General features: G+C 36.8%; 1 protein-coding gene and 1 pseudogene across 1 annotated transcript; one reads left to right on the top strand and one right to left on the bottom strand.

Moving 5' to 3' along the window:
* Window positions 1–359: 359 nt before the first annotated feature.
* LOC101314502 (bifunctional purine biosynthesis protein PurH-like) lies at window positions 360–9,137 on the top strand. The gene is made up of 15 exons (XM_004288049.1): window positions 360–495; window positions 595–675; window positions 2,154–2,328; window positions 2,739–2,895; window positions 2,999–3,101; window positions 3,190–3,265; window positions 3,891–3,987; window positions 4,085–4,187; window positions 4,278–4,411; window positions 4,603–4,780; window positions 5,158–5,312; window positions 7,016–7,225; window positions 7,632–7,979; window positions 8,069–8,195; window positions 8,565–9,137. Exons 4-15 carry the CDS (start codon window positions 2,785–2,787, stop codon window positions 8,714–8,716), a joined length of 1,794 nt encoding a protein of 597 aa, XP_004288097.1. The 5' UTR covers window positions 360–495; window positions 595–675; window positions 2,154–2,328; window positions 2,739–2,784; the 3' UTR covers window positions 8,717–9,137.
* An 855-nt stretch (window positions 9,138–9,992) lies between these two features.
* Window positions 9,993–13,019, bottom strand: LOC101290816 (annotated as a pseudogene).
* Between the last annotated feature and the right edge of the window lie 4,103 nt (window positions 13,020–17,122).

Genomic DNA, 17,122 nt, shown 5'->3' with positions numbered 1-17,122 from the left:
TGAGAGTATACGACGTCGCTGCATCAGTCCAGCCTCCAGCCAGACGACTGATACGAGCCTAGGTCAGTCCTCAGATCCAAAGTCGAATCATCTCACCCTACATTGCACAGAAACGCAAAAACAGTCGTGTTTCCCGTTTCTGAAACGTTTCGGAAACGAAACGCACGGAAACGCGTTTCCAAAAAAGCAGTATTTGGAAACGCGACCGAAACGCGTTTCTCCTTCGGTGGAAACGCGGTGAAGTAATTATCCTGGAAACGTGGGGGCAAATTTGATATTTTGCACTCTCCTCTTCGTCTCCTCTGATGTTGTAGCAAGGGATTAGCTCACTCTGCAGATTTTGGACTGCAAAATTGAATCACTCTGCAGAGCCTTCTTCAGCATCTCGAAGGCTTCGTTCACCTTTTCCTCCACTGCAGAGCCTTCTTCAGCATCAATTTTGGGTTTCGCCTCTGCCTTCTCTCCTTCCTCTGTTTTCAGACCGAATTTCGACAGGTTTCACTTTTGTCATGCTTCTGTTTTCATGGTATTGATAGTTCTATTTGGGGTTTGGTCTTTTTTGTTTCTGAATGACCAAACAAAATGAACTTGCAGGTTGGATTTGACGAGACTTAACGAGACTTCATAGTTCATAGTTCATAGTGCATCAAAGTTGGTGGACTCGTTTGCGATTCAGTAAGTTTTTTCTTATTTAATCTGACAATGTCGAAGATATGTTTCAGACAATGTCTTCCCTTTGGGTTGTTTAAAAATATTATGTAACTCCCACTGGAAGTGTTAGCTTTGGATTCTCAATAAGTTTACCTTGGCTTGTGATGTGCACGAATGTTACTAAAATTTTGCTATGTAGAGGAGGTTATGAGTGTGGATATGCTGCTCAAGGTACTGGCTTTGTTTTGGGGGATATCGGAAATGCATTTTATAATTGACTACTTGCTTCTTGTTGTTGTGATTTCGGCTTAATCGTTTGGATGTGACATATTGTTTAACAGTAGATTCTGTGTGTATGATGTGGGGTGCTCTTGTTCTAGTTTCCACTTGTTTATGGTATCATAGAGTGGGTTAGTACTTAGTACTGAATCAGTTCAGCTATATACAGTCGAATCAGATGATATCATCTCTTTGTAGCAATTTGTGTTACTACAGTTTCCAATTTATGTACCAAAAATCCTTTTGCTGCCTCTGAGCATATCTGCATTCTCTTAGTGCTATGTAGAGGAGGTTATTTTGGTATTCATTTGTGGAAGAAATTTCATTTAGTTAATCATTTGCGACTGTGTATTTTTGTTACAAAATTGCATTGTGTGTTCTGCCTGAATTGTGTTTATGGTTGTGGGTTGAAGCGTTTTCAGCACTTACCTAAAGGGGCTGTAGCCAAATGCATTAAAGCGTTTTTTGAATAGAAAGAAGACTCCTGAATTCAACTCAATCAATCTGGTGCTAGTTTATATAGTTCAGAATAGATGAGCCTCATTTCCTAGTCTCTTCTCCAAGCAACACATTGATACAGATTTAGCCATTTAGGTGTTCTTTTCATCTAGGTGTTCTTTTCATCAGATTTAGCCATTGATATAGAGAGAACTAACAACTATTCTTATTTGCTGGTGTGCATACATAGCTGCTCTGCTCTATTTGCTCATATATTCTAGTGGCAAGAAGGACTAAACTTGTTTGATGTTTTGGTATGTTTTTGTTTGTCTCGGAATATTGCTGCTGTGCTTTGTTGTTTGTGTCTGAGAATTGTTCTAGGTTTGTAAATGCAAAATCGAAATTCTGAATGCTTTGATTACCTTAATATGCATGACTTTACCTTAATTTGGTCTGTGTATTGACATAGTTTGATTACCTTGTTGATTTAGGAACACTATGCCAAGAGGGACACCTCCTGTTAGAGCACGTGGAAGTGGAAGTTGATTTAGATTGATGTTTTTTATTAAGAAACTATTTTTTGATGTTATTTTTTCAATTATATTTATTATAATAAATATTATATTTATTTTAATTTTGATGTTTCCTTCACGTTTCGTATCGGACTATATTTGATTTTCATGTTTTCACGTATCGGATCGTATCGGAAATCGAAACTCGTTTCCGTTTCCGTGCAACATAGATCTCACCTCACCTCACCTTAAACCTCTATCACTTGTCTGCAGTCTGCTCACCGTCGCTCGTCTCCTCATCGTGACGCTGTCGTCGGCTCGTCTCCTCACCCATCACCGTAGCCTGCTCGGTTTCGTCTGCTTGCCGTTGCTGTCTCCCTGTCTCCCCAAGTCCCCGAGTCCCCGTTCACTTCCCCAGACGACCAGACCACTGAGAGTCTGAGACCAGGTGTGTATTCTTATTTCTTAATTCTTACCCAATTAGTTTTGTCACTTTGTGTAATTTTGTATTTGTGTTCTCACTGTTCTGGGGTATAGAATTTGAATTTGAAGTATGAAATCGAAAAAAAAATAGAATTTGAAGTCAATTGAATGAACTAGTCTGCTAGTATGCTTATTCAATTGAATTGTTGTCTTGTTAAGTAATGAATTGCTGAATTGCTGGAAATTTTAATTGGAATAGAGTACAATTTAGTTATTTTTTAATTGTGTTTCTTGTATTGTATTGTGTCTAATTTTTGTTCATGTAAATGCGTTTGAGGGTAAGACTTGCTACGTCCCCGTATGTATGTGTGTTCTTTTTTAATGAACCAAAATTTCTCGCACTGTTGATTAAAATTTTTTGTGCGTTGCATTTAGCCCATGTGAGATTTTTGTCCTGGATCCGCCACTGCAGGCGAGAGATATGCTGCTTCATTTGTCTGCTGCCCCTCCTGCCAGCACGACACCCAACACCAGTCTTTTCCTGCTCTTCTCCACCAATCTTCTGATTACTCATTCTTCGTCTTCTTTCTCGGTACACTTTTCTCCTTCTTGTCATATCATTCTCTCTCTCTCTCTCTCTCTCTCTATATATATATATATATATATTGATACATCTCTATCTTTGTGTTGTACAGCCTTGTTCACTCAGGAACTCCTCTGGGCTGCACACCAGTTGTAGACCACTTAAGGCCATGGCTGCCCAAGAGGCTCAATTCTCAACCTCAGCCTCAGCCTCAGGTTTCATTCGTTTCAAAAACAACTTTATTCATTATTATTTTCTCATGCCCTGATTAATTAAACTTGCTTGCTTTCTTCTTTGTTGTAGGTGATAGGCAGGCTCTGATATCCTTGTCAGACAAAAACAATCTTGCCTTCCTAGGGAATGGGCTTCAGAGCTTGGGGTAAAATTCAGAAGCCTACTCTCTTTTTTTCACCAAATTATTAATATTCTGCACTAGTTATGTAAGGATAAGTAACTTTATAGACTTCCTTGTTATGTAACAATATCTATCATGGGACAACACTACAGTGAGATCAAGTAGCGCAGTTGAAATGCCAATACTACATAATGCTGATGGATAGGAGCTTAAAAGAATTGAGAATATCTGTTGGTCTGTGTCTGTGTTATGACATATTGATAACTCCCTGGTCATGTTGATCTTGGAGAGGGGACCTTTTGTGTTTTAAGGCTTTGGTCTCTCTAGACTAACTTCTTGTTGGTCTCTAAGCTTTCTGCATTGCATTATCTTCTTTGTGATGATCGCCTTTCTTTAATCTCTTTATGATCTCCCTAATTTGGTTTCAATGGTCTCTAGTCTCTGCTTCTCCATTTGACCTGAGCATAGTTTTTGTATATTTTTCATCAATATTTAAGTTGGCCCCTCCTGGTTTCTCCCTCATTGGGAAGTTCATATCACGTCATTGTCTTTTGTTTGCCATCCTGGAATTACAACTTCAACTGTTTCAAATATGGGAAGTAGTATGTTTGTCATGATAACCTTTTCTACATTTTTTTGGACACTGTAGATATAAAATTGTTTCCACGGGAGGAACTGCATCTGCTTTGGAAAGTGCCGGGGTGTCTGTCACTAAAGTTGAAGAACTTACTTGCTTCCCGGAGATGGTAAGCTTGTACTTTTCTCTTTCTATGAAAGATACATAAGTGAGGTGTTATCTGCATCATCGTTTTGCCTTATAATCTGTTTAAATCTGTATTGAAGCTCGATGGTCGTGTTAAAACTTTACACCCCAACATTCATGGTGGTATTCTTGCTAGAAGAGACCAAAAGCATCACATGGAAGCTCTTAGTAATCACGGAATTGGTGAGTTTTTTTGTAATCATGCCTGCAATAAACTATCTTTGTTATGTGAATTCATTTGATAGTTTGTTTTGCAACAACATTTTTAAACAGGTATATTTGATGTGGTTGTGGTGAATCTATATCCCTTTTATGATAAAGTTACTTCAACTGGAGGAATAGAATTTGAGGATGGAATCGAAAATATAGACATTGGTGGTCCTGCCATGATTAGAGCTGCTGCAAAGGTAGTTTATTTGAATGGTGATGATAGCCTATTGTTGGTTGTATAAGTTAATAAATCATAAGTTTCTTTCTACATGGCACATACACACTAAGCTTTGCTCTAATAGTACTTCTCAATATTACTAGAGTAACAGTAAAGTTGTTTTTCTGATTTCTTTATATGATATATACTTGAAATATTCTTGTCAAACAGAATCACAAAGATGTCCTGGTGGTTGTTGATTCAGAAGACTATCCTACACTTTTAGAATATCTTAAAGTGGACAAGGATGATCAACAATTCCGAAGAAAGCTTGCGTGGAAGGCTTTCCAACATGTTGCTTCTTATGATTCTGCTGTTTCAGAGTGGCTTTGGAGGCAGACTAGCGAAGGTACTTGTTTGAGTGACTTATACCATTTAAAATATTTATGATTTAATCTAATTAAGTAGAAAACGAAATCAGAATTGACATGTGGCACATGCCAATTCATTATCAATATACATGAACACCAAATCAACTGATATTTGTAAAAACAAAATTCTGAGTATTCTGTTGAATCAAAAACTGTGCAGAGAGAATTGGGAGATTTCTCTAATCTCTTGAATCAAAATCTGATGATAAATATAAACGAATGAGTTAGGTAGGGAGGGAGTGTGAGAGTGATAGTTATGAACACATACTCTCTGTAGTAACACACTCAATTTGTTTTTCTGTGACTTCTGTTGTCATTGTCCACATAATTGACATTTTTCTTTGATTTTCTGAAGATAAATTCCCCCCAAGCTTAACAGTTCCTCTTTCGCTCAAAAGTCCCCTTCGCTATGGTGAAAATCCTCATCAAAAGGCTGCATTTTATGTTGACAAGAGTCTTTCTGAGGTTAATGCTGGTGGCATTGCAACTGCTATACAACATCATGGGAAGGTAACAAAGACATCATGCAGTACCAATTTCATTCCACTTTAGTTAAAGCTTTGGCAGTGATATATTGTATCTTTATTTTTAGGATAAATCATAAATTTAGAAAAAAATGACAAGGCAAAACCTGAGTTTTATAATGAATGTTTGATCCAAATTGGAATATTTGGGTATGAAAAGCACACTGATTAGTTATTCTAGCTCGTGTTGTCTGCTGTTATGCAAATTTGTGTTTACAGCATATATTGTTAGAGCAAATGCACCGCTACAGTCAAATGGCAGGGGAAAAAGGAGAGGGTTTGCCTCCTTATTTGCCTTAGCCTTTTGATTTTTATGCACCGGAAAAGGCTAAGAGTTTTAGTCTCGACCCCCTTGCGTAGGGTACAATATTTTTGCTGTCAGGTTTGCCCTCTCTTTCTTTTTCCTTTGTTTCTCTGTTTTTGACTACTTCTGAACTTCCATCCTACTCGTGCAGATACCTTATATTTCTTTTATTTCATTTTTTTTTCTTTCATCAATGGCAATGATCTAATCCTTGTAGTGAGCCAATCTAAAGCTCTGTCGCTCATGGCTCTGTTTCAGAAAACCCAGATCCCAAATTTGAAGCTATGTTCCAAATTATAAAACCCAGATTCTCAATTCAGAGAATCAGTTCTGTTTTGATTACCTTTCTTTCTTTCTTTTCTACTTCCTTCTTCTAGTTCTTTCCAAGACAACTCTCAGCCACTTTCACCCTTAATCTTTGCTGAACAAGATGAAGAACCTAAAAATATTAAAAATACGAAGAAGAAAGAGAAAGAAACAAAGTAATGTATAGGGTCAAATCTGGAATGTGAGATAACTGATGGACAAAATACAGCGTTTTAACGGCTTTAGTTAAGCGGGCCCACTGTATTAGATGACCAGACGAAGAGGCAAAAGCTGCCATTTGAGTTAGTCGACCATGCTTTTGATCAGGCAAAAACCATGGGGTGCATAGATTTTGGGTTAATTGAGAGGCTAGACCATGGTCTTGCCTCCTGCAGTGCATCTGCTGATTCTGCTCTTATAGTGACAATAAAAAAGCACATTAATTTCAATTGCTGTTCTTCTGCACACAACAATACATTCAAACTGATGAAGTGCTGCGGGATAACCCACTTGTGAATCTTGCTGTGTGAGAGGTTAAAGTGTTATGGAGTGTTTGGAGGTAAGAACAGAGGTATAAATACTGGTGGTGGCTATTTTTTGGTAGTTTTGGTGGAGATTTTGATAATGTGAAGGGAGGCTAGACTGTTTATGGAAAAGGTTCAGTCTGGACTTCTGAATGGGCATTGGTCAAATCAGAATTTCGGAGGAGCACGTTTCGGGCTATGCTTTTAGATTGTGGAAATAGGAACTCTTTGTTTGATGCAGTGTGCTCTCCAGCAGGGTTGTATGGTTTGTAATTGTGTCTTGTTGAACTTTTCTCTGAATTGTCTGATTGATTGGACTTCTTGTACTCTGTTGTAGGGTTCCTTTCTTTCTTTCTATGTTTGTCATATAATAATTCTATGGGGACTCCTTTTTGCTGGATATACCTTGCGTTTAATGATTTGAGTGCTTTTAGTATCCTCTGATTGACAGCTATAAAGGTCACATTTAATGTTCAGAGATGGCCCTTCGTTCTATGCTATGCAATACACATGTTCTTATCTCATGTTCTTTCAAACTTTAATTTTTGCCTGCAGGAGATGTCATATAATAACTATTTAGATGCTGATGCGGCTTGGAATTGTGTGTCAGAGTTCAGGGGTCCTACCTGTGTTGTTGTAAAGCATACAAATCCTTGCGGTGTAGCATCACGTGATGACATACTTGAAGCATACAGGCTTGCTGTCAAAGCAGATCCAGTGAGTGCATTTGGTGGCATTGTAGCTTTCAACATAGAGGTTGATGAGGTGAGTTTGAGATTTCAGGGTTTGATGTAAAGTATATAGATGATATGTGATTTAGTTTTTGGTATGGATTCCCCAAAATATTGGTTCACTAAGCTTGTGGAACTGGATTAGGTACATGATTCTTGCCCCTCTTTTCTACCACACTAAATTGAAAAAAGAAAAAAAAAAAAAAACAACCTAAGATGTACCTCAACCCACCACTAACTTGTACCACTTGCGTGCTGATACCAAGGGCAAAATCTATGTGGAATGAAGAAATGAAAATAAGTTGTTCGTGCAAATGGGATAACTTGAATGCAACTTGCTTTAGTCCAGAAAGGTTTATGCACCAAAGTGGTTATTTGTCATTGTATTATTACCTGTTTTGCTGTTTCACTTTGTAGCTCATATTTTTCTTTGATTGTAGGCTCTTGCTAAAGAAATCCGAGAGTTTAGAAGCCCAACAGATGGTGAAACCCGGATGTTTTATGAGATTGTGGTTGCACCCAAGTATTCAAAGAAAGGTCTTGAGATACTTCGTGGAAAATCAAAGACTCTGAGGATCCTTGAGGCAAGCAAAAATGAGAAAGGAAAACTTTCACTGAGACAGGTTGGTGGTGGGTGGTTAGCCCAGGACTCAGACGATTTAACTCCTCAAGATATCCAATTTAATGTTGTGTCTAAGAAGTCTCCACAAGAAAGTGAGCTCAGTGATGCAGAGTTTGCATGGTTGTGTGTCAAACATGTCAAGAGCAATGCAATTGTACTAGCAAAGGTAGTCTTTTTTCAGTCACCTTACCCCTTCATCATTTTCCTCATACTAAAGAAAATCCTTGAGACATGTAATTGTTGGAATTTGGACAGAATAACTGTATGTTGGGTATGGGAAGTGGACAGCCGAATCGTCGGGAGAGTTTAAGAATAGCATTGAAGAAAGCAGGAGAGGAGGTCAAGGGTGCATCTTTGGCTAGTGATGCCTTCTTTCCATTCGGTAATTATTAAGCATTATTATAGATGAACTCATTTTCACTTCATTCTTTTATTTGTTTTCTCTTTTTCTTGCCTTTTAGCTAGCTACATATTAACTGAGAAGGAATACTGCGTCTGAATTTATACTTGCCACTCTCTTACTTCCGCTTCCTTAAACATGAAGGTTTGAATTCAAAGTGAATGCAACCCGATTTTCTACTCAGAGATCATTGTTGATTGCTCTATATGCTTAATGACACAAATAGTTTGAAAATTACTGGAGTTTAAAATAAGAAAAAGGATAAATAGTGTAACAGAAGCAAAAATCATGATATGGTAGAATTGGTAAGAACCTTTGCATTAAGTTGAACAATATATGTTTTACACACAGCTTGGAAAGATGCCGTGGAAGAAGCATGTGAAAGTGGAGTTAGTGTTATTGCAGAACCTGGTGGGAGTATAAGAGACGGAGATGCTATAGATTGCTGCAATAAGTATGGCGTTTCACTTGTTTTCACTAACATGAGGCACTTCAGGCATTAATATCAGATTCTAGTTTTGGTTCTTGCTCCTTTTACTTTCATCCTAGCACCATTGCTTAGAGCTCAGAATCTAGTTTTCGTTGGACCACTAGGTTTGTTTTCCTCTCATTTTAAATTCATGTAATCATGTTTTTCTTGTACAATCTGAAAAATGCCTGTATTTTGGATACCAGAGATTTTACCTCTGTTTTCAGTAAAGCTGAATGACTAATGCCAAGAATTGTGGGCTATCTATTTGTCTGAAGTTCTTAGTAAACACAACTAAAGATCAGAATAATCTTTAGTCCTGTTCTTGTTTCTTTCTTTAGTACAAGAAAAACACATGTAAATAAACTGGTCGCTAAATAGCAACATGAGAATATATAAAGTAAAAAAGAAGAGTCATATTTCCATTTGTGGAAAGATGGTGAACAAAAATTGTCACTACCAAAACCATTAAATTCCAACCAATTTGTCATCGGTTTCAGTTATATGTGAATGCTCTTCAGTTGTTTGCCATGGTGTCTTAGTAACTGTTGTAACTGTTGCGGCATGCACTCCATTTTTGCCTATACATGTAAACAGATGAGGATAGTCCTAATGATTCTGTCTGAGGACTATAGCATATCCCCATATCCCAATCCTTGGCTTGTCTTTGGTTTTGTTGCTGTATCTTTCCACATTTGATGTTTAAGGGTCTACCAGCAGATAATTATGGTATCAGTATATGTGACCTGGTTATAAGTCTATATGTTTATGTTTTCACCTTCATAGCTTCATATATAGAAGTCATTATTCCTGCTTGCTTAGTTTACTTTCTAATTTAGGCTTTGTTCTCTGTTTGATTTCAAGCATTGACTTAGTGTACAAGCCAAGCACTTGGTTGACACTTGGTTTCAATGGGGATCAGTCAGTTTTCTGGTACCCTTTAGTTTATGTATATTCAGGTAAGTGCATTAGAGGAACTTTTCTGGAACCCTTTGGTTTATGTATATTCAGGTAAGTGCATTAGAGGAACTTTTATGTCAAATTGTGGAGTGGTCCTCTATTCAATGACTGTTGAGTTTGATCATAGTTTGATAATAGAGATTTGGGCGGGGGGCTCTAGGGGCAAGAGATTAGCCTGAAGGAAACGATGTTTCATTGTGCTGTATTAGAAACTAGGAATTATTTTGCTCAACCACTGAACAATAACACGACTGCTCCTATTGAACAAGGAATTATTTTAACCAAAAGAAGAAAAAAAATACAATGACTACTCCTCATACTTATTCTCTACTGCAGCCACCATAACATCGCTAAAAATTTGGGCCAGCTGCAAGGATGTCTTCTGTCAACTTGTTGTCCTTGCCAATCTTGTAGTTTGTGAAAGTCTCGAAGTTGGTTTTAAATAGGCCAGCCAACTTAAGCAGTGTTTCCTGGTATGCCTTCTTGTCCGACCACTACAATTAACCAAATCAAAACATCAACACTAAGCAATATATTGAATATAGAAAAGGTTAGCGAACAAGTAAGCAAGTAATAGGTTACTTACAGTGTTAACTGGATCCAACATCTCTGAAGGCACTCCCTCAATCTCAGCGGGGATCTCAAGTCCAAACACTTCAGTCTTCTTGTAATTTGCATTTAAGAGGCTGCCAGAGTGTATGGCATCAATGATTTTTAGGGTGTCAGATAGCTTAATGCGCTTTCCCGATCCGTACCTGGAGGAGAGAATCATATGTTGTTCAGCTTAATTTTGTAATTCTTCATAAGAATATAACTTTACAATGATATATGAACCTCCATACCTTCCACCAGACCAACCAGTGTTAACCAGCCATGAAGTTGCACTATGCTTCTGCATCTTCTCAGCCAGCATTGCTGCATACTTGGTAGGATGCAGCATCAGAAACGCAGCACCAAAACATGCAGACACCCTCTTCGGTTCCAGCAACCTGTAAATTACAAAAGAGCCTCATTAGACTCTAAGCTGTTTCCCTATTTCAGAAGCAAATTTGGAAGAATAGAAACGTTACCAAGGCAGTATAGCCACTGATGAAATGATACATGGTCTGTGCCAAGATTAACTTGCTCACAGGTGGGAGGACACCAAATGCATCACATGCCAAAAGTATCACATTCTTTGGATGAGGACCAACACATTACACATGGTATTTTTGCGTTGGGGATATACTCAATAGGATATGCTACTCGAGTATTCTCTGCAACAAGAACAAACAAACTCAGTTCACTTGTCTATTGTGTTGAAACTCAAACAGCTGATATTTACCTGTAATAGAACCATCACTATAATCCACCTCTCATGTATGCTTATCGAATGTGACGTTTTCCAGCACTGCAAACGAGATCATTTAAATCATACTCTTTTTTATGACTTCAAGTAAACTCACATGATTAAACAAGAAGGGAGAACAGAACATTCATCTTCACATTTACATAATACAAGAAGTGAGAATAAGGTCTTACCAGACCCAAACTTGATGGCATTCCAGATGTCGCGCTCTTTCTCTTTAGAGAGATCAATGCACTTGGCATAACAACCACCTTCAATATTTGATACACCATTATCACTCCAGCAGTGTTCATCGTCTCCAATTAAGTATCTGTTGTGATCTGTAGTTAGAGTTGTCTTTCCACTGCCTGATCATATAGCAATTTGCAGCATTACTAACAAATGACAGATGTAGTGTTTTTGTCACACAATTTAGAAGACATGCAATACCTGACAATCCAATCCAAAGAAAATGGCAACGTCTCCATCTTTCCCCATATTGCAGCCAGAATGTAAGGAGAGGATGCGTCGTTTAGGCATGAGGTAATGCATCAAACTGAAAAGTCCTTTCTTCATTTCCCCGGCGTACATGGTGCCGAGGATGACCATTCCTTTCTAGCAAGATTGATGTTTACGCTAGTAGAGGATGTCATGTAGTGAGTGTAACAATTACATAGGAACTGACCCGCATTGTATATGGTGAAGTCTGGAGTACCGAAATTCTCCAGCTCTTCAGGTGTAGGTCGGATACACCTGCATGTCGCCCACACAAGTCGATTTTGTTACGTTAAATTCACACATACAATGCTCCACCCTTTTAGAGATCATAATACTAGAAAATATGTTACATACATATTATGCATGAACAATGAATGATAAGCCTTTGCAGAGACAATCCGCACTTTGATTCTGTTTTCCGGATCCCAGTTTATAAATTGATCGTTTACAAAGACCTACATTGATCAAACATTCGAGATCAGTATTGCCACTTTCTTTTTTAAACCTACAGGGACATTAACTATTGATAGACAATTTGACAATCAAATTAAAATTTAACCTTGTCCAAAGAATTCAAGTACTCCAAAGCTGTTTCTATGTTGACCATAAAAGTTTACTCATCCATATCAATGTTCGGTGAACCACTACAAGTGAAAATCATCGGTATTTATCAAAATATGAGACCATTAATTGAAGTAATATGACAATTAAAAAAAAAAATTAGCCACTTACTTTCCCCACCAAAGCTCTTGCTCAGCGGACTCATCCTTAACAACACGTATGTCTTTTGGACACCAACCATTCTTTGCCCTAGAAAGAGTTGCCAATGCGCCAGTGGAAGTGATGAATGACCCTTTCTCGTGTTGTAGAGCCTGCTCATATAGCTCTGCACCACATTCAAAAAGGTCATAATGACCATGGCCTTGAAAGTTAGATTTTCTATGTTTACATTACATACTCTTTCTTTTCGCATAGATAAATTCATGTTATGACATGTAACATATTGTGAAAAGAAATGAACGACAAGCAATGCTCTTGCTCCAATTGAATATGATCGCAAATGTTATAGATGTTTACCCGTGGGTGTGAGATTATATATGACCTTTGTGAACTTTGATGCACTGTCACTAACCCAAATAGTCGGTGTGAAATGGTTAGGTACATGCGATCGTTTGAGGTTATCGATCTTGGTCTTGTTGGAAGCAGGATCTCCATTCACAACCTTAAAAATTATATAAAATAGTTGATAGTCAGTCAAGATATTTACTTGAAAGTTTTTACAAAGCAAAAAAAAACTGTTATGGTTAGTGAAAAAAAAAAAATTGTTTTAAACATAGTTCAAGTTGATATAATTTGAATGACACGGAATGCATTAGGGTTTTCACAAAATACTAAGTGTCAATTTTGTTCAAATTGAAAATTACACTAAGATAAATAAAAATAAAAATGCATCTCTCCTGTTCATTTACTCTAAACAAAATAAAAAACTTAAGTAAGAAGAAAAACAAACCTTACATTCCTCTTGGGCAACTTTGGTTTCACCAACAGCCATTTTCTTAGTCGTCTTGAATAAACGATCTTCGATTTTGAAAGCTAGAGAATAAAGAAAGCTTAAGTGGGCAAACTTTTTGTTGGTTAGCAACTGGAGAGATGTTGAAAAATGTGAGCGTGGAGGTGGAGATTTCTCTATTACTCATCACCTTTTATAAAGGGAAATTGTTAAAAGACTGCAACTAACATTGATAGATAAGTGGAGAACACGTGAAGAAAATTTCTATTTCTAAATTTAGAACATTTTCAGATGTTATTATTGTTCTAAATATGCGGCTAAATACTCTCAAAAAGAAAAAAAAAACGATAGATTATCGGCCTAAACAAATCTCATAGTAGATAATTTTCATATTTTCTCCTTATCCAAATCTTCTTCCTTGTTTCTAATAATAGGCTTAAATGAGGATAATGGTTTCCTAATTATAAGCTTAAACACACTGACATATTCATTCATTACTTGACTCTGTTGTGTTGCCACTTTTTTCTTTTGTTCATCATAAAACTAGGTGTTATCATTTGCCTGTTTTTTTTTCCCGATTTCCTCATGCTGTGATACTAGATTGTTATTTACTCTAGTTATTTTTTCCTTTAGCGTTGAAAGTTTGAAACAACTAGCATAACTAACAAAATATAGATGAGTGTAAGTGTACGTTAAGCCTTAAACGTCTGAGAAAAATTGGTACTTCGATGTTTTTATGCATTATTTAAACATTAATGATGCTTATATGACTTTCATCATATGGACATAATTTTAATCTCGATGTATCACATGAGACATTCAAGCCGTGCACTTTTAATTTGAAGAATTATACATTTTTCATAATGCGACGATATCTATTATTCAAGAGAGTTAAATATGTCATGGGAGAGAATGTTACGTTTATGTATGTGGGAACATACAACAAATTTTTGTTGCAAGTCTTAGCAAGACATGATTAATTTTTAGCAGCAAATGTTTTTTGTTTATTTATCTTAAGTGCTTGTTGTATGTCTAACATATTCGTATCGCTATTTCCTTCCGAACATCATTTTATTTAGGGACCTATCGGACATGGTTCTTTAATTTCTCTAGTAAATCGGCTTGTGATCTATTACATTCAAAAAAGAAAAAAGAAAAAAGGAAAAATAAAGTGTATGTTAAGCTCTCATCTAAGCTGAAATAAATTTTTAATAAATTATGTTTTTTCAAAAAATTATGCATCGTAACTCAAATTTTAACATTTTTTTATGTGAAATATGTCGCTCGCCAAATACTCAGGTTGTTTTAGGAATCGTTCACTATCAAAAACAATTTGCAATAAGTAGAAATTTTAATAAGTTTATACTATATGAATGATACTGACATATTTTTTTATGTCTATATATATACTCAAGTTGCATGAGATGTGACGCCTAAATTTATTGGTAGTTTGCGATTAATCTTCATATAATATCTACTCATAATTATCCAGATGAGTATGATTCATATTCTTCCGTTTTAAATTTGAAACTGTAATTGTGTCATAAGCATAATTTAGTGGGTGCATGTCACACAAAAGAAAAGTGGACGCACAACAAAGTAAAATAATAAAGTAATATGTCAGTCTATGTAATCATATAATGAGAAACCAACTTTTTTTATGAAGACGAAAACAATTATCCTTTATTGAAGTCTATAATTAGAAAAAAAAAAACGGAGAAGACTTGGATAAGAAGAAAATTTGGGAAATGAACTATTTTGAGATTTGTTTAGGCTGATAATCTTTTTTTCTTTTTGTTCAATGGAGAATATTTAGGCCCATAACTCTTCTTAATAGGGTTGAATCTTGTTAAAACAAACCAAAGTCCAACAGACTTACCTAAAAAATACTAGGACAAACCGAATGACCTATTTAATATGAAACAGTTTTTCAATCTTATCGTTGTATACATAGACTCAAAGGCAACACCAAAAGTTCTAGTTTTTAAACTCCAAGGATTTTGACAAGCTCATCCAATTCCCAACAACATCTTAATGATAGGTAGTTATTAGAGAAAATGGTGATAAAAATTCTCAACTCTTCAATTGTTTGCAGTATCCGGTGTGACACTCTTTGTTCTCTCTGAATGTCATCACCGACGAAGTTGTGATTCCCCTAAGAGCAAGTTCACCCGTTGAGTCAAAATGTCAAGGTCACGGGGTCACTAGGTCAGTGGGTCAAGACATTGTTCACTGCCACTGGACCTGTGTTTCCACCCATTTTGTTTCTTGACCAGTTAGTTACTGTTCATTAAACCTTTCATAGATTTATTTATAATAAAACTAAAATATTTTGATGTAAGTAAATGGTAATGATGAACATAATTATTATAATGGATATAATTAATGATTATCATAAATACATTAATTATTTTAGTGAACAAAAGCACACAGAATTTAATATTTTGGGGTGGAATTTTTTTGTTTGTTTGTATGCAATAGAAATGGAAATTTTTAATGTACGTTTGTATCGAGAAGAATGGAAATTTTTATAAATTTTTAATGCAACATTCATTGTTTACACCCAAATTAATATTTTATCTGGACAGTAAATGTCTATATAAATATTAGTTAAATTCATGGTCCATGTTACACTGACGAGCCCAAAATAATTGGGTTTATAAATAATGACCCGTTAGCAGACAAAATCATGCGAGCTGAATATTTGCACTCGAGGCAATGACTTCGCGCAGGAGACTTCGCATAGGAGACCGCTGAAGAAACAAGAGGAAGAGTTCACATTGGAGAGGACTAAGGTACTGGCCGCATACGTTGACTAAGTGGATAAAGGAGCAAGTGTCCTTAATTGCTTGAAGACCATGTTAGGGAAAATTGAGAGTAGGCATGCACGTGAAGATGTATGTGTTGGTTAAAGACTTCTTAATTGTGTTTGCATGGATGATCAACAGTGCACGTCTACATCTTCATAAGATTGTTCTACTCTCCTACATAGAGGCAATTAGTTACTTCACCGAAGTATATCGTGTTAGGCAAGTGATTTACATCGCCTACACCATATTTAACGTTAGAGACTTCTATAAGTCTTTGACATACTTTGGGCCAATACCTGTGGCCCTAAAGTAACACTATATAAAGGAGTTTGAGAATATTCTCTACACACACTCAACAACTCAACAAAAAATACAATATAACTATCGACCCAGTCGAACCCAGACGCTAAAGCATCTCGCCTTAGCCCTTTTCTTTTACAGGCTCCTCGGAGCTTTGCCTTTTTTCCTTTCCTTTCCAATTGAAGCTCTACTCGATCTCACATCGAGTATCAATATTGTGACGCTTAGACGGACTACTGTAAGTCCTTGCCCAGTACGCAAGGCAAATCTAAGAACCCTGGGGTGGAGTTGGTGCTCTCTCCATCCTCAGTCGCTTGATTAGAAGTAGAAGGCTAAGCGCACCCCGCTACTACAACCACTACATTCCGCGTTCGCACAGTGGCACGCCCGCAATGACTAAAAGAGACTTTGCACGCCCAGACTTACTGGTGTGGCCAAAACATTCATATCATAACATTAATAAGGAAATTATTCCTAATTTATAAATTTGGGTTATGATTTGAATGAAGAAGATGCCATCAATCAACGGTGTTGATCCCCTGTATCACTTGAAATTTAAATATCAAGGTCACAAAAAACCAACCCGTGTATATCACTAATCACTTTGAGTCACCCACTATTTGGTTTAGGCCAGCATGGCAACCGGCATCCTTGGGTCAGGTTTTTGATCAGGAAATTGACCTTCTACTTGATCTAGGTCAGTAATTGTCACAAACATGTCGGTCACCAATTCACCGGTGGAGTGCAGTTTTTGGCCCATCATGGTCACCACCTCAGCCAAGCCTAGTTGGAAGCCGGTCAAGAGGCAACCGTTGAACTTGCTCTAAAGAGTAATGCAAATGGGCTTTAAAAATTTGAGTGCTACTCAACTCGATCTACAGCTCAAAAAAAGACATCATATAACCATGAATGATCGGCGGAGTTGATCATAGTCATTGTTTTCAACATGTCTGTATGAGAAGTTAAAATCACTAGCTACTTCGTGTATGACTTACTTTGAAGTATAGCAGAAAGAGTGATCGTCATTGTTTTCCC

Source organism: Fragaria vesca, linkage group LG1 (assembly GCF_000184155.1).
Source record: "Fragaria vesca subsp. vesca linkage group LG1, FraVesHawaii_1.0, whole genome shotgun sequence".
Lineage (NCBI taxonomy): Eukaryota > Viridiplantae > Streptophyta > Magnoliopsida > Rosales > Rosaceae > Fragaria > Fragaria vesca.
This window is presented reverse-complemented; position numbering and strand designations above follow the sequence as displayed.